General features: G+C 41.8%; 1 protein-coding gene across 6 annotated transcripts in view; it reads right to left on the minus strand.

The window, feature by feature from the left end:
- LOC120225023 (ankyrin repeat and sterile alpha motif domain-containing protein 1B-like) overlaps nucleotides 1-18,400 on the minus strand; it is an 82,847-nt gene that overhangs the window by 16,754 nt on the left and 47,693 nt on the right. For all 6 annotated transcript variants that reach the window (XM_039223252.1, XM_039223250.1, XM_039223248.1 and 3 more), the window contains 2 exons: nucleotides 18,223-18,309; nucleotides 8,114-8,251 (listed from right to left, as the gene is read on the minus strand). In XM_039223252.1, coding sequence (XP_039079183.1) covers nucleotides 8,114-8,251; nucleotides 18,223-18,309 — 225 coding nt within the window. The remainder of the gene's footprint in view (nucleotides 1-8,113; nucleotides 8,252-18,222; nucleotides 18,310-18,400) is intronic.

Below are 18,400 nucleotides of genomic sequence, written 5' to 3' on the forward strand. Positions count from 1 at the left end.
GACTTATTGCTCATCCTTGAAGTTTCATGTGGGGCATTCTATCTTCCAGGAGCCTTCTCTTAATCCCCTTTCCTGACCCTTTGGCTAAGTAAGGTGCCCCTCGTCAGGCAGCCCTGAAGCATCTTTACACAGTTCGACTTACTTCATGGTATTTACTAGTATTTTCTCTCATTTGACTTTGTGTCTGTAGGGCTTATGGTAAATTAGCTGCCTGGTAGCTCCCTAAGATCAGAGGACATGCACCTTAAGGGTTAGATAAGGGTGAATATGGATGGCCAGAGGCAATTTTTGCCTTCTCTCTCTTCTCCCACAGGTAGAATTGGATGAACAAATGCCAAACAAATGCAGACAATGCCATCAGGGCCCTGAAGACAGAGGAGAGTGGTTTTCAATCTGGGTCCTCTCCAGGGTCTCCAGAAGGAATCTACATTTCTCTTTTGGCTGTATTTTGCTTGTACTTCTTGTTTTTTAAGACCTAGGGTACGCTTCATCTACAAGTTGCTTCACCCACGTCTTGAAGCAAAAATAACTCTGAGAATATTCTGGGCATATTCACAGAATTCATTGACATCTCCTTAACTCCACCTATAGTTAGTTCTCTCAAGTACAAGCCAGAAATTAATCTCTACAGATTATATTTGAAAAAATAAATCCTGCCCAATCACAGGTCTTTAGTATTTAGAAATAAACATTAGGCATCCTGCTAAGATGTCTATTTGGTCCAGGGCTGACATGTGGACTGACCAATATACAGATAATGTCTTTAGGGCTAATTTCAGCTCACTGAAAGAATCATGAAATTAATATTTTCCCCTAATTACAACACAGGTACATGTAGACAATTTTGAAAATATATAAAGAAGAAAGTAGAAAATCACCTGTAAAATCCTGCTGGAATACAGCCAATACTGCATTTTGGTTTATTTTCTTTTTACATTCATATATATATATATAAATACTTTGATATGCTATATGAATATTTACATATGTAAATTAAAAAAATTAAGATCATACTTGATATGTGGTTTCAAAGTTGCTTTCTCATGCAACACTAAATCATGAATAGTTTTTGCCTGCTACCAAATTTTTTTTTTTTTTTTTTTTACAAATAGTTTATTGTCAAGTTGCTTTCCATATAACACCCAGTGCTCATCCAAATGTTCTTTAAAAAGCAGATTTTTAGGGGCGCTTGGGTGGCTCAGTCAGTTAAGCATCCGACTTTGGCTCAGGTCATGATCTCATGGCTCATGGGTTCGAGCCCCACGTCAGGCTCTGTGCTGACAGCTAGCTCAGAGCCTGGAGCCTGCTTCAGATTCTGTGTCTCCCTCTCTCTCTGACTCTCCCCTGCTTATGCGGTCTCTCTCTCTCTCTTAGAAAAAAAACAACAACAACAGATTTTTAAAGGTGGCAGGGCATTATTCTACCACCTTCTGCTAAGATTTAACCTTCTGCCTCACCCTGAGTACAAGAGTGCCCACTGGCTTAGCAAAGATATAATTAGCCAGGAGGTTGGGCCCTCCTCCCTTAAGCCATGACTTGCTTTCTTGTAACATTCCAGGTTCTCCACGGAGACCATGCACCTGTGCCCCATGGTCACCTGTCCACATGGAACCACAGCCTAAGCTGGCTGGATGGCAGGCCTCCACAGTAACTTGGAGAAAGGGTGTGCAGAAGAGAGATTTGCCCAATTTCAACCTCTCCCCACTTTTTTTTACTTTCATAGTTTATTTTCAGGTTGGTTTCCATATAACACCCAGTGCTCATCCCAACAAGCGCCAAGCTCCTAATGGAAGCTACAGTAAACCTTCACTAACCTGTGATGCCTTTGAAAAGGTGCACGTCCCAAATTCAAAACCCTTTTTATTTTAACCCTTTTCATTGAAAGTCTTTCTCAAATGGACAAGTCCATTTCCTTGGCTTAATAAAAAAGGTAAATATAAATGACTTCTTGCTTACTGCAGGTGCATGTGTAATACCCTGAGCTCTCCATTCCCAAGTGAATTAATGAGTTGTCACGCCTCCAAACTTATCACACGTTCACACAAACTAAGCATTCAGCTTCCAGCCCAAGCACGCCTCCTCTGAGAGCTCCAGCCCTGTGAGGTGCTGGCACAGCTCCAGGACAGCACGGGTCTGATTTCATGGCAGCTATTTGTTATGTCCCTACTTCTCCTACTGAACTATGAGCTTCTAGAGAGCAGGGACCTGTGCCTGACTCATAGTAGGCACTCAATAAATGTAATTAAATGGACTTTGAGTTTGTTCCTCAAGTGTGGAATGCTGTAGCAGCAAACACATGCTGTAAATGAAAAACTGGTTTTCATATGGGTTCTGACGACAAGAAAAAATACAACTGCTACTACCCCTCTCCTGTCCTCAGCAGCTGAGAATGGCTGAAGACCCTGGGCTGGAAATTGACACATACTATCTCATTTAATTCTTATAACAGCCAGAAGTGGTGAGTACTAGTTACCTCTGTTTTACAGATGAGGAAACAGGATTAGTTCTTGGCCAGACTATAAATCTAAGAAGTGCTGACCCGATTCTAAAGGCTACACTTCTAAACATGACACATGAGTTTTAGTTCTTTGGGAAGAGGCTTTATGGACACAGGTATGAATGTTGCTAGACGATCTGTGAAAAAAATCCAGAATGCTTTTCTTAGATCTTTACAAAAAAATGAGGTTGATTTTAGGCACTAATAACATCTATCCTTTCCTCCCCTTCAAAAAATAGAGATGAGGAGAAAAAAAGTGATTATTATGCTTTGAATATCCACCCACCTTTGACTTTGTGACTTGGCTAATTCTCAATGATTTATGCCAATGGAGAAAAGATACAGATAAATTCATGCTGACAACGTTAATTTATTCCCTTTTGGTGAGGGAACAGGCGGTGGTGTATAGGTACCACCAGGCTGGGAACACTGCCTTTTTATATTCAATTAGAGCCACTCATTGCTCTCGGGAGCAGGAGCCCTTCTGACATTGACTTGCTGAGGAGTCTCGCTGGCTTCTGGGCCAGGGAATGGCCTGACTTTTGCCATAAGTTGCTATCATAAGTGGGAAATAAGGCAAGGAAAGTGTTAGAGTTCCATCTAAAGGACTCTATGCACTTTAACTGCTTTCTATTGCCATGTACTTTCATATTTCATAGTCTCATAGTCAAAGAGGTTGAGGGCCATTTTCAGGTGGAGAAAACGAGAAACAGAATGAAAGCTATGACCTGGCTCCACGTACAATATTAATTTAGTTGTCAGAGGTCAACTAATATCACCACCACCACCACCACCAACAACAACCGTGTTTTGCACCAAGATCCCACTTTGTTGGATAACCTCTGCTGGATAAGTCCTAAATACTTCTCTCCAGGAACTTCAAGCTACACCATTAATCTCACAGTTTACAAACAGATAGTACAGGTGAAGGAGGTCAAAAGGTACAAACTTCTGGTTACAAGTTCTGGGAAATGTCAAGTCTACCACGGTGACTACAGTTAACAATATTATGCTGTATATCTGAAACCTGCTAAGACAGTAGATCTTAAAGTTCTCATCACAAGGGGAAAAAGTGTTTAACTTTGAGGTGGATGGATATTAACTAAAGCTGTTGTGGTGATCATTTCACAACATACACATAAATCATCATGTTGTATACTTAAAACAAATACAAGATTCTATGCCAATAATATCTCAATAAAACTGGAAAAAAGTGGGCTCAGGATTTTTCATTTCATTAAACAGATGAGAAAACCAAGAAAGAAACTTGTAGCAGAGCCAAAGTCAGAAGCTGGCATAGGTCTCATTGGTCAGGACAGTGTGGTTGACTGGACTGTCCTTTTCTGTCTATGCTTTGCTTGCTGGGACATACTGGTGGCACAGTACTATCAGATGCTATCACACAGTCTGCCAAACATGTCTGCCTGCGTTTCGTCATCTCTGCTTCTCCAGTTTAGTTCCTCTCATGGCCCACATTCAGCCAAGAAAGCACAGGAAAGAGGGAGCTTCGTCTCCCACATCCACCACCCACCAGCGTCATGACTCCAACCTTGCCTGCACATTCGTGAGCCAGTCTGCATCATACCACGTGCTGCATGCTCAAGATTACAGAATTTGGGAGTTGCACATAAGAGAAAAATGAGCATGGTTAAAAATATCAAAGACTGTTTGATTTATGTTCTTTATAGAGAAAATAAGAATTAGCAAGGGTCTAACAACAGTCATGGCTTTTAATGCTATTTAAAAAACCTCCTTTCGTATTTTAAAACTATTGAATGAGGTCCTTTCTAGATTTTTACAATAAATCTGATAGTCCTACAAAGAATGTATTGAAATGTTTCTGATCTACCTATCTCATTACTTAGAAATCTAGAATGAGTGAACAGTATATAGAAGATGCAGTTTCTTACCTATAGCATCCATCTAAGGATGATCACTGCAGGTTTGGGATCCAGGGGCCACTGAAATACTCATTCCCCCCTTGCAATCCTTGCTGCATAGTATTCCCCTTCAGCTACTTGAGATAAGGCAGGAGGGAGGGAAAGTTGGATCCATGTTTTTAACCCCTGCAGCCAGTCTCCTGACACATCCTTCTTTTCTACCCAGCCCTGTTGCTGCCTCCTCTCCTAAGTTCTCACTGCCTGGATGGTGAGGTTTGGGAAGCCTTCTGTTCTTTTTTTTTTTTTTTTTTTAATGTTTTATTTATTTCTAGGAGAGAGAGAGAGACAGAGAGCGAGAGAGACAGCGTGAGCAGGGGAGGGTCAGAGAGAGAGGGAGTCACAGACTCTGAAATAGGCTCCAGGCTCTGAGCTGGCAGTCAGCATAGAGCCCGACGCGGGGCTCGAACCCACGAACTGCGAGATCATGACCTAAGCGAAAGTCGGACGCTTAACCGACTAAGCCACCCAGGCACCCCGGAAGCCTTCTGTTCTATGGTGGATGAGATGCATTCTGGGCCTTGCAAGTTAGAGATGGGAATAGAAATCCACACCATGACAGTGAGAGTCTAGAATGCAAGGACGCTGGGTGCTTGCTAATAGGTACATACTGGCTTTTTTCATGGGGACCTGCCCCCTAATACTGCTTTTGCTCTAGTCTTTTTACTTGCATTGATCTACCTGTCATCCAAAACTGAAACTATCACAAGCTGAATAGCTTAGCATAGATTCTAAGTAATGGAAAGAGGCTTAGAGATCCTAAAGTATAACATTTCCTAAAGTGTGTTCTGTAGAACACCACCCCTGCAAGCTGCTCTCCAAAAATGGCTCCATGGTCAGGTGAGCTTGGGATATGTGGCGCAGTCCACCCCTCCTGGCATCTGAGCTTATGAAAAGCTTGGCAATGTCACTTAGTAAGCAAACTATGTTAAACTCACATGGTAGATTTGTAGGGGGACTTGGGCCTCCCTTCCCAGACCACAGGATTTCTAAGGGAAAGTACTCTCAATTTCAAATCTAACTCTCCACAAATTGGAAGTGTTCTAGACATCACTGAATTTTCTTGATGATGGCAGATACTCATAAAAACATTTTTTTTTGAGCTGTAAAAGCTTTCCAAGGTCAAAGATGCAATAACTTTGCAATAAAAATGTGTATGTATTCATATATATCAGCTAAAATGTATACTTATAGCACTTTTTTTTCCAATTTGAGCAGCCCAGGGGAATGACTCATATCAAAAAAATTTTAAGGCTTCAAGACTAGACTGAATATTGAACTGTCCTATATAAAGATACAAAATCCATACTCAAAAAGGCTTTTTTTTTTTTTTTTTTTAAGTGCAAGCAAAGCTTGTTGCATCTCAAAATTGCTCAAAGGCCCTGTTCAAGGCTGGTGGCCTTTGTTACTATTTTTGAAGTTAGACAAACTGTTCACCTAGAGAGGATTAAAATGGTGGATTTGTGGTAGACGGTGAAAATCCTTTGGAGCTGATTCCAGCCAGAATCCTAAGCCAGAGTCCTAAGCCTGTGAATATCTACGGTAAATCAAACATCTGGGTGAAAAGCTAAAAGATGAAGCAATTCTCTGCATGCTTTCCAAATGTATCAGGGCCATCATGTTGATCCTGGAATGAAACAGTTGACTATTTTTCCCCCACGTTTCACCTCAGTATTCTGGCATCACAGATACACTACTAAAAATTCAAGGGGGCAGAAGGCCCGTAGGTATCATTTTTAGTTTGAATACAGGACAATGTTTTGGGTATGATCATAAAGGCCAATTTTATATTACTTTAAAAACTAATAAGTGCTGCAGTACTCAACAAGAGGCTGGAATTCATCCTGAAGAATATGACTAATGTTAACACTTAGTGAAAATGTTGCATGAAGGCAATATACCATTATAAGGCCTGCGGAGTCAATATTTTCTTTCTCTTGTTTCTATTTTATTTATTTATTTATTTATTTATTGCTTCTATTTTTTTCAGTTACCTTACAAAAGCAGTGGGAAAACTTTGGATCATAAATACATTTCTGGCAAATCTATTTAATATCTTTTAGAAGAAAGAAGGCCAGGTTGTCAATTGTGATGTAAACAGCCAAGGAGAGGGAAGAGGTAGGGAAGGAACATTGAACACCTGTTATTTATGAGGCACTCTCCATATGTTCCTTCATTTCACTCCTGATGAAAACGCGTGAGGTACAGATCCCTGTACCTGGTTTATAGACAAAGGAAATTGAGGCTCAGAAAAGTTCTACAACTTGTCTAACCCCAGGGTGCAGGAAGCAGAGCTGGCATGTGAACTCTGATCTGCCTCTTCTTTCTATGATACTAATCCAACTCCCATAGTAAAAGGTGTTTCATGCAAACCAAAAGATGTGTGGATAGAATGGGATTTTGCTCTTTACAGAAACAACTGCACTTCATAAGAATGGCAATTATGTTTAAGGCACCAGAAACCTAATGCTGAGACGACTTTAATCAACGCCATTGATCTCATGTAAACAGACACAACCAGAGATATTCAAAAGCAACCCTCGAGGGCTTTGCTTTCTAGTCCTTACTATTATCACATCCCACTTCTATCTTATTTTCCATTTACCTTCTAAAACAGAGGCAAGTTTTTAATATCACATGAACATTCTTTCCTGTTTTCAGTCTTCAAAAACTGAAAAAGATGTGTCACTTGTTCTGAGCAAATGCTCTGAACACGAGCCTGAGGTACCTTAGAATAGTGTATATTTTGGATTATGGTGGTCATTGGTCCCTGGGTGTCAGCCAGAGATGAAAAAGATTGTTCCAAGAAGTTTCACCCATGACACGGAACTATGGGCTGGCCTCCCAAGAATACATTATACTGCAGTTTCTCTGTAATTCTTTAAATATGTACATTTCAAACACACTGAACAGGGCAGACTTGTCAAGTTAAAGTGACATTTTAGAATTTTTCTGATTACAAATTATTTCACAATTGCAGCCATATCTGTTCTAGCTGCTCCACAGGCAGAATGCCCAATGTACTGTACTAGAGATATCCTCAAGAATTGGTACCATACCGAGGGTATCTATCTATCTTAATGGAACACCTGTTTGCTAGAATTGCTTTCATTTTTCAAGTTTGTAATATAAGGACTAATGTTTAGTCTAATGACAAATAGGACTATAAGTGGTGTGATGTAATAAGTATGTCATTACCAGACTAATTCTGAATAAGCAAATGAACCAAATCTTGGTGTTCCCAATTATTATATGTAGGTGTACAAACTGACTACTTTTCAATATAGAAAACTGCAAATAATGTACGAGGTACTGAAATTTATTTTTCTTCCCAACAAACCTGTACTATTATGCCCTACTATTTAGATATGGCCACCAGAGAAACCGGCAGACATTACTATGTTTTGAAACCAAAGAAAGAAAGGGATTTGTCAAATCTGAAAAATAAAGTTAGTAGTTGAGCAATAGCAGTTCAGATACCAAGGAGAAGTAGGAGTCTAAATTTAATGGGTGAGTGAAAATCTAGAAAAAGCTCAGAAAAACAGTCTGCAAAATACCTTACATTAGGCATACCTGAACCCTTGATAGACAAGCCAAGTATCTTAACTGTAAGTTGAACTTTCAATAAAATGCACATATATTTGGGGAAATATTTAATCTGTCCAAAGATGGTACTCACCACATCAAAGGCAGTAAACACATGACAGTAGTGGTGATTGGACTTCAAATCTTTTGTGATATAAGCAAACGTTGAGAGGTCTTCTGGGTCCTGGGCAGCACAGGAGATATTACGAATTTCATGCTCGGCAATTATGTTCTGGAAGAAATGACATAAATGACCATTATTTTCCTTGGCAAACCAGTACATTTTAGAACCAAGGCAAATGACTTGGGAATCAGTTGCCTCTTCTCTTTCTAGAATGTTCTAGATCAGCATCATTCAAAGTGATCCAACACGCTATCTGCGGGTAAATGAATACCAGGTCTGGAAGGAATGTTTTCATTTAATTAAAAACAACCTAATATAGTCATATCCTGGAGCAATGGTTCTCACCAGGTGCTGTGAGCAGAAGCAGTCTGGGTGGCAGACACTCTTTAAAAATATAGTAGTTATGAAGCAATTTAGTGTTTTGATTCCCCATATACACCTATAGATAGGCAGTGCTGCCTTTTGCTAATTCTGTCTGGGAAGGATCACCTGCCACATTCTGCATGCTGGGAGAAACTCTTCCCGTCTTGCTGCCCACTGTCTTGTGCCCTGCCCCTACTGCCCCAGAGCAAAGGCTGGTATAGAAGGAAGCAGGCAGGTGGAAGTGTCAAGGTCTTTCAAAAAAGTTTTGGGGGGTTTCTGGGTAGCTTAGTTGGTTAAGCATCTGATTCGTGATTTCGGCTCAGGTCATGATCCTTTTTTTTTTTTTTTTTTTTAAAATATTTTTATTTATTTCTAGGAGAGAGAGAGACAGACAGCGTGAGCAGGGGAGGGTCAGAGAGAGAGGGAGACACAGACTCTGAAATAGGCTCCAGGCTCTGAGCTGGCAGTCAGCACAGAGCCCGACGCGGGGCTCGAACCCACGAACTGCGAGATCATGACCTAAGCGAAAGTCGGACACTTAACCGACTAAGCCACCCAGGCGCCCCTGCTCAGGTCATGATCTTAAGGTTGTGAGATTGAGCCCTTGCTTGGCATTCTCTCTCTCTCTCTGTGCCCCTCCTCCCCACTCATGCTCTCATTCTCTCTCAAAATAAACAAACGTTAATTTTTTTTAAATGTGAGTTTAGTTGACACTGTTACATTAGTTTCAGATGCACAATGTAGAGATTTAACTTTTCTGTACATTATGCTATGCTCACAAGTACAGCTACCATCTGTTACCATACAGCGTGACAATGACAAGCAATTCTGAATTGCTTACTCAGAATTAGTCTTATAATGACAAACTCATGATATTATACCACCTATAGTCCTATTTGTTATTAAGTCTAAACATTAGCGCTTATATTATTGACTTATCTTCCTCATTCTGTGCCTCTTATGCCCATGACTTACTTCTTCCATAACTGGAAGCCTGTACCTCCCACTCCCCTTCACCCATGTTGCCCATCCCCGTACTCCCTTCCCTCTGACAACTCTGTTTTCTGTATTTATAGGTCTGGTTCTGCATTTTGTTTATTCATTTGCTTTATTTTTAGATTCCACATGAGTGAAATCTGATGGTATTTGTCTTTTTTCGTCTGACTTATTTCACTTAGCATAATACCCTCTAGGTCCATCCATGTTGTTGCAAATGGCAAGATCTCATCCTTTATATGGCTGTGTAATATTCCATTGTGTATCTATATACATGCGTGTGTGTGTACACACACACACACACACACACACACACAATCTTCCTTATCTAATCCTCTATTAATGGACACTTAGGTTGCTTCTCTGTCTTGGTTATTATAAATAATGTTGCAATAAACATAGGGGTACATATATCTTTCTGAATTAGTCTTCTCATTTTCTTTGGGTAAATACTCATAGTAGAATTACTGGATCATATGGTATTTCTATTTTTAATTTTTTGAGGAACCTCCACACTGTTTTCCACAGTGGCTGCACCAATGTACGTTCCCACCAACAGTTCAAGGTGCTCCCTCCTGAAGACTCTGGAGGCTAAAGGGTAGAGAAACAACTACCTGGCATTATTCAGGTCTTGGATCCTCTGCTTGATGCACAGCCCCATGGGTGACAATACCTTACTCACTACACCCACTGTGCAGAATTATGAGTGGGCGCTGTGGCTATCATTATCATCCTACAGGTGGGGAAGCTGGCACTCAGTGTGAGTACCTTATGCAGGATGGGTGGTGGAGTTAGGACTAAAATGTAAGGTTGTCTGACTGTAGAGTTTAGGCTCTTTCACATGCTGCAGGGCCCCTTATCGCCACCTCTCCTTCACTGGTTTAGCATAATTTCATTTTTTTCTCTCTAGTATTTCTTCATGGCATCTCCCTGCCAGCCCCCTCATTCCAACGAGCCTCTAAGAATAACTGGTGGGAGGTAAGTGAAGAAAGGTTTAAGTATCATTATCCTGAAGCACAAAATAACCAAGGAGCATCATCTTGGCTGCAAACCCTGCTAGAAATTTCTTTTGATACACAGATGTATTTAAAAAGCAAAAAAAAAAAAAAAAAAAAATTCACATAATCATGCAATCATTTTTTATCTTATAATATCCCATTTATGTTTCTTCCAGTTGTCATAGATCTAAAATCCTCAATACTTTAGTTACGCTAATTACTTTTTAATTACACAGTCTTAAATAACCTGTTGGCAATAAAATGTTCCATGTAAACCCATCAATGCCTAAAAATGCTTACGAAATGTCCTTCCCTGCCAGCACCCCCAGCAAGTACTTCATGTCCCTAACTCTACTGAGCTGTGTGGCGGGGAAGCAATTACAGAATTAACACATAAAAGAAAATTAAATTAAGACATTCTTCACTATGGCCCTGTATGTTGACACTACATGCAGCGCTCTGTCAAAAATAACTCAATCTGAAACTGGAATCCCATAAACAAATAACATTCTATTGTAAGGTACAGTTTCAAAATAGAAGGTCACAATCTTTGAAATGCATTCAGATAGCATTTCAAATAGAAGACTAAATTAGGAACTAGTCAGTCTTAAAATGAATTTAAGAATCTACATAGTCTTGAGGCCCCTGGATAACTCAGTTGGTTAAGCATATGACTCTAGATTTTGGCCCAGGTCATGATCTGCGGTTGTGAAATTGAACGTCATGTCAGGTTCCATGCTGAGTGTGGAGCCTGCTTAAGACTCTCTCTTACCTGCTCATGTTCTCTCTCTAAAAATAACAAAAAATAAAACAAAAAACAAAAAAATAAAAAGAATCTACAGAGTCTTCACAGGGATGGTGTTTGCAAGTGCTGAGAGTCTCCATCATCATTTTAATTGGGGGCCGCCATTACCTCGGGGAGTGTGGATTTGGTCTCACCTATCCAAGATCCACTGTCATCAGAAATGGAGCACTGGCTCTGATTTTTAACTAAATTGGCATTTTGTTTTCTTGAGATCCTTTACTAGAATTTGGTAGATTGGAAGATCAACTTCTTGGGAAAGTATTATAGTGAAAAGTACCCTGTCATTTTTTTAAAAAACAGTATTTTTTGAGAGAGAGAGAGAGAGAGAGAGAGGGAGGGAGGGAGGGGGGGGAGGGAGAGTGCCAGCAAGCATGAGTGGGGAGGAGGTACAGAGGAATAGGGAAAGAGAGAATATCCATACTGAGCTCAGAGCCTGATGTGGGGCTTGATTCTGTGACCTGGGATCATGACCTGAACTGAAATCAAGAGCCGGATGGATGCTCAACTGACTGAGGCACCCAGGAGGCCTGCCCTCTTATTTTTATTGTACTGAATTCCCTGAATCACTTCTCAACCATCTTCAGTGGTAAGTGACAGCATCACGGCCCTGGACAAAACTATAAAGTAGGTGAAGTATATCTTTGGAGATCTCCCTTTATTACGGATTGCATGTCTGTGTCCTCTCCAAATTCATATCTTGAAATCTTAGGAACCCTGAAAACTTAAGCCTTGATATGATCGTATGTGGAGGGGGGCCTCTAGGAGGTGGTTAGGTTCTGAGGATGGAGCTCCCATGATGGGATTAGTGCCCTTACAAGAGAAGAGAGACCTAGCTAGCTCTCTCCGCCATGTGAGGAGTGAGGACACAGCAGGACGATACCATCTATGAGCCAGGGAATGGGCTCTCATCAGATACTGAATCTGCTGGTAACTTGATCTTGGACTTGCCAGCCTCCAGAACTGTGAGAAATAAATGTGTATTACTTAAACAACTCAGTCTACGTTAATTTGTTATAGCAGCCCAAATGGATGAAGACATTTCTCCTTTCTTGCCATTCCCCCAATTTTCTGGAACCCACCACTTCTGTATTCCCCAGGAATGCAGGGCTGTCTTTTGGCTGGCCATAGAGGCTGCCCTCTTCTGTGGTGCTCCATGTTCCCAAATCAGCCTCCTCTCCAACTACTGGAACTCTGCTGCTATGATCTAGAGGGAAGGCTGCTAATAAATGTATTCTATATTCAGTTAAGAATAAATGCTGTTTAATCACTGTTTAAACTGGCACTTTAAAAATATGCTGTTAAAAATCAAAACGACACTGAGATATCACCTCACGCCAGTCAGAGTGGCTAAAATGAGGAAATCAGAGAACTCTAGATGCTGGCGAGGATGTGGAGAAACGGGCACCCTCCTACACTGTTGGTGGGAATGTAAACTGGTGCAGCCCCTCCAGAAAACAGTGTGGAGGTTCCTCAAAAAATTAACAATAGAACTCCCCTATGACCCAGCAATAGCACTGCTAGGAATTTACCCAAGGGATACAGGAGTGCTGACGCATAGGTGCACATGTACCCCAATGTTCATAGCAGCCCTCTCAACAATAGCCAAAACATGGAAAGAGCCTAAGTGTCCATCAACGGACGAATGGATCAAGAAGATGTGGTTTATCTATACCATGGAATACTACATGGCAATGAGAAACAATGAAATGTGGCCATGTGTAGCAACATGGATGGACCTTGAGGGTGTTATGCTGAGTGAAATAAGTCAGGCAGAGAAGGACAAATGTCACATGTTTTCACGTATAGGAGGATTAGGAGGAACTTGACGGAGGACCATGGGGGAGAAGAAGGGGAAAAATAGTGGGGGAGAGGGAGAGAGGCAAACCATGAGAGACTCTTAAATGCTGAGAACAAACTGAGGGGGGCATGGAGAGGGGCACTTGTGGGGATGAGCACTGGATGTTATATGGAAACCAACTTGACAATAAACTATTTGTAAAAAAAAAAAAAAAAGAAAAAAAGAAAAGAAGCAATGAACATAAAAAAAATATGCTGTTAATTGAATTCATATTGATGGTTTGGGTAGGGAGGTATTGTTGAACAGAACTTCCTGATCTTTCTGCAGGGCCAGAGTGTGGTGAGGTTCAAGGTCTCACATTCAAACACTGCCACCTCTCTGCACTGTCTACCTTTGCAGAATGATGAGGCCGGTTCTCCATGCGTGAGATGCATCGGAGACCAAGGACTCCAGCTGGAGACAGCATGAAGATTGGATGGCTGGTTTCCCACATGGAGAAGATGTCTAGTAGGGACACATTCTTTCCACTTCCTGTCACACATCAGTTGGTGGCTCTTCCATAAATTAAAAGTGAACATCACCATAAGGCACAGGTGATGTACCTCAGCTTACAATGGACTCCTCTTATGTTGCTCAGCCTCCATATCTAAGCATGTAGTAAGGATACTAGAGCTTTTAAAAGACTCAAAAGAAGGAGTGAGGAGGGGCTTACCCTGCCGCTTCTTTGGGATAGAAAGTTTGACAGCCCAGTTTCTTGCAACAAGGAGAGATTGTTTTTCTTGTCTGTTGCCTTTTATCACGTTGAGAAACAGCTAAACAGGTGCCTGGCTGGTGGGTGTAGAGTAGAATTGTCTGGTCCAGCCAATTAACAGAGAGGTTCTAAGAAGGGCATGTGATGTTGAAGTGATGGGCGCGAGAAGTCAGCTTCCTCCCCACCTACCTTCCTCTCCCCTCCACCCCTGCCCCCTGCTTCCCTCACTCATGCCTCTGACAGGCAGGGCCTTTCTCCTGGGTCTCTTCCTCAGGCCAGGCCTTTGCCGAGAGAATGCAGTGCCCCTGCAGAGAAGGGGTCGGACATAGAGGGATCAGAGGGGACCTGTAGAGAAGCTGATGCAGATGAGAACAGCACACATGCTTAATGGGCTCTTAATCTGACTCTGAGCTTTTTAGAAGAAGTATGTGCTATATATATAAAAAAAAGAGCACTTGTTTAGGCAAATGTTCTGAATTATTTTGTGCTTAAAAAATAGCATAAGCCTTGTTTGAAGTTGGCGTTCAAAAAGCAAACAAACAAAAAGCAAACTCCAGCAATGCACTGTTCCTAATTTAGCTGGATGGAAAGATTGAGGAGGGGGTCAGAGAGGGAAGGCAAAATGCAACCCACTCTCAGCCAAGCATTGGACGTGGGGACTGTGTCACCTCTTGCAAAACACTGCTGGTCTGAAGATAGGTCAGTAACCAGTCAGAGACCTCTGGGCCAAATGCCATGCTAGAATTATCTCTGGGCTGCGGATCTACAGAAAGTTGGTGTGCTTGATCTACATGTAAGGACCAGATCTATTCCAAGTTCTATTTAAAATATTTTTTTAAAGTTTATTTTTTATTTTTGAGAGAAAGTGAGAGAGAGCGAGCGAGAGAGCGAGCGAGCAGGGGAAGTGCAGAGAGAAGGAGACACAGAATCCAAAGCAGGCTCCAGGCTCTGAGGGTTGGGTACAGAGCCTGACACGGGGCTTGAACTCATGGATCACGAGATCACGACCTGAGCCAAAGTCAGAGGGCCAACAAACTGAGCTCCCCCAAGTTCCATTTTTAATTCAAGACTATTTTCTACTTCTTCCTTCTTAAATCACGATTAGTGGTTCAATTTGTTTCCTAAGTTTCCGGGCAATACACTTGCAAGTTTCTACCTAGGCACCCGACCCTTCCCCATGAAGTGGCCAAAATCACTTATTTATTAGAGGAAAAGGAAAGAAGTGCTCTGCTGGAGGGCTCATCTATCACAATCTAATGGGTGGTAATAGGAATGGAAGAGGAGCACACACTGAAAATTAACTGGTGGCCTGGTGGCTGAGGAGGAACAGAAAATGTGTTAGAGAGTCAATCCTTTTCCATGACCAACTGGCTGTATGAGTCACTTAGAAGAGACTCTGAGGTGTTCCATTCCTCCCCATGTGTCGTGCAGGATGAACAACCCCCTCTACCTCTCTAGAGCAGAGTAAGAGAAACGCAGTGGTCAGGAGAGGACCGTCTAGGTAGGAATAAAACACGATGGAATCATCAGATATGAAAATTAAGTTGTGACTTTCAGGTGTGCCTTACTACAGGCTTAGTTGGCCACTAGTACCTCATGTTGTGAGGTCTTCTAATATGCCTCCACAAGTCCTTCAAGTCAAAGTGGCCCAGTGAGACAACACCTCCCAGGGGAGAAATTTCTGCCTCAAACTGAAATCAGGACTCTGGCACTTATCACTCTGTTCCTTTTCTGTTGTGAGTGTTAATCAGAGGTTTTTGGTCTTTGCTACAGAACAAGGCAACAAGGCAGTATATGAAGATGCAATGTGGACTCTGCTGGAGTCTAGATGGCTGAGCATAGAGCCCTTCACACCACAACTTGAGAATGGTCCTTCAACAGTAGCTCTTCCATGCCTTCTAGAACCAGTCCTTCAGCCCTGGCTGGTGGTAATGTTTCTCAGCTTTCTGTAGTCAAATCCCACCAATGCAGCCCTGACACTATTTCTTTCTTCTACACTCCTAATACAATCTCTCTGCTTTGGCTTCTCACACACCAAGTATCAGACTGTGGTCCTGAGTCACCCACTCTCTCCCTATCCACTGCTGTGTCGGGGCAGATTAACTGCATTACAGGACACTGTGATGGGGACACTGTGTAAGTGTCAGTGTTGAAGTCAATGTCCCCAAATTCCTGAAAAAGCCAGGCACATGTTGTCATGGAGAGGTTGGCTCTGCCTGCCACTAATACAAGCACTTTGCTTTTGCTCTAGATTTTGAAAATACGCTGAGGACCACACAACAAGAACTTGGAAGATATGCTGGCCTTCTTTAGTGTTCTAATTCACATAGAATTATCTTTTGCATATTTTTCAGTGCTTATACTTCCAGACAACAGTCATCAGTGAGCAGAGATTTATGGATAACTCCTCTAGTTACTGGTGACTGAAGCAGAAGGCTCTCCTCTATGTTTGCGGGGACTAAGTTCTATAACCCTGATGTGTCCATGAGCAAAATGCAACAGAATCGACAGAGCTCTCTTGCCTCTGGTCATGAAGACTGGAATGGAGAAGATGCTACTGACACAGATGCATCCAGTCACACCACCAGCTTCACAGAATGACAGCCTTAAGACTCTGGAAACGTCTCAGGGCAAATACTACTTGTTTAGAAACTGTCAGAACCCACGACTGCTTAGGTTGGTAATCTAAGAGAGTGTCAAATTCTTACTGTTAACAGTAGAAATAGACTACCGTTCATGGTTTTTCAAATGCAAATGGGGTAGAGACAGTTGCTCTAGGTTAGGGGAAAAAACCCACAGGCCATAGGCTTTTTTTTTTTTTGAAACTTACAAACAGTGATAGCAATCAGGTATCATCAATGAGAGGTTCATAAAGTTCCAAGACTTTAAAAACCAATCGGACTATAATTTAAGGATACAGAAAGTTTGTTCACCGGTAACTGAAGTTGTTTCCAACTAATAAAAGAGCAAATCAATTGGGATTTTTCTGATTAGAATCTACAGAGCTATAATCCAACAACAGTAACTATCAACAATATATTGCAGACTTGAAACTATCATTTCACATAAGGAAGGCATCTGACTCTGTGCTTTGGAGATCAGCAGCCTACATAATCATGCTGGGTTATAAGCTTTCTGCTCTGGTTTCAGAACTGTTTCTAAAACTGGAAGGTTGCTCTCCCAGGTAGATCTGGGGAGCCCGGGCTTGTCTAACTGCTGATAGAGCAATCTTCTTTGTTACAGAAAACAAATCAGGAAAACTCCGAACTGGTTGAATCAGATGCTCAGGTTTATTATAGTTAACCCAAGAGTCACTGCCCATGGCACTTCTGGTGGCTAAATCCAGTTGCCCTGGCCCTAAGTTACTACTGTTTAGTTCACTTGTTTCATGACTTCTGTTCCCTTTCTCCAAAATGGAGTGGGTATAGGTGGGGGGTACTGAGTAGGGGGTCCAGAAAAGAAATGGTATTCACCAATGGGGATCACCTCATTTTCCCTTTTTCTAGAGTTTATCAGTTGGGAGGATATAGGAATAAAACACAGGGGCATCTGGGGGTCCTGTGAGGAGGAGTCCATCAAGTTTCAAGTTCATGGGGAGCGACAGCGGTCACACCCAGGAGTTCTAGTCTAGCACTGGCACTCTGTCACCTTCGCCAAGAACGGAACTCTGGGACACTTAAGTCAAATGCAACCCAGTTGTTCACATGTGACCTTAGGGCCCATGAACGGCTTCCACTGTGAGTACAAAGTCACAACAGAGTCACAGTGTGGCCTGAGCTTCTTTCTGATTGTGCCTCCTCAGAAAACAATGCGGGTGAAACCCTCTGTCCCATCTCAAGAGCTGAGAAGAAACGCAGTTATAAAATGTAAAAGTCAGGGAATGTGTACCTTGTGTCAGCTGTTTATTACACATATAAAGAGAAAGGACATCTATATCTCTAGAGAAATGGGGGGACGAACGTCTTCGTCCTTTAGCTAGTAACATTTCCTCTGATGAAAGGGTGATGGCTTTTTGCATTGTCATTCTATACATGACTCCCCACCCCCTGTAATGTTCTCTAGAGCCAGAGGGAAGTACCAGATACTAAGTGGCCACAGTCTATTAGAGAAGGCACCACAGAAAAAGCAGAGTATGTATAGGAATCCTAGATCAAGTCCCCCAGATGAAATGTGCCCTTTTGTATAGATGTAGGAATGTGTGTGTGTGTGTGTGTGTACGTGTGTCTATGGGTGTTCAGAGAGCAGACAGGTGGGGGCAGGGAGTGAATAAAATGGGAGATGCTGGGCATGACGAGATGCAAAGGATTTTAGATTGTAAACTCAGGACTGTATCTGGTATCTTAAGGCAAAGAGAGATGTGCTACTCACCTTATTTGTTGCATCAATAAATTTGACTCCTTTATAAGAGACTGAAAGAATAATAGTGGGGACCTTCTTCATTTGCTCCGTAGACTTCTGAAATTAAAATTAGAAAGCTGTTAGAGCAGTTTGTGTTGCATGGCAACTGAAGCACATAATTTCTCCTCTTGGCAGATAAAAATGAACC

The sequence above is a fragment of the Hyaena hyaena genome, unplaced genomic scaffold (genome assembly GCF_003009895.1).
Source record: "Hyaena hyaena isolate Hyena2069 unplaced genomic scaffold, ASM300989v1 scaffold_1305, whole genome shotgun sequence".
NCBI lineage: Eukaryota > Metazoa > Chordata > Mammalia > Carnivora > Hyaenidae > Hyaena > Hyaena hyaena.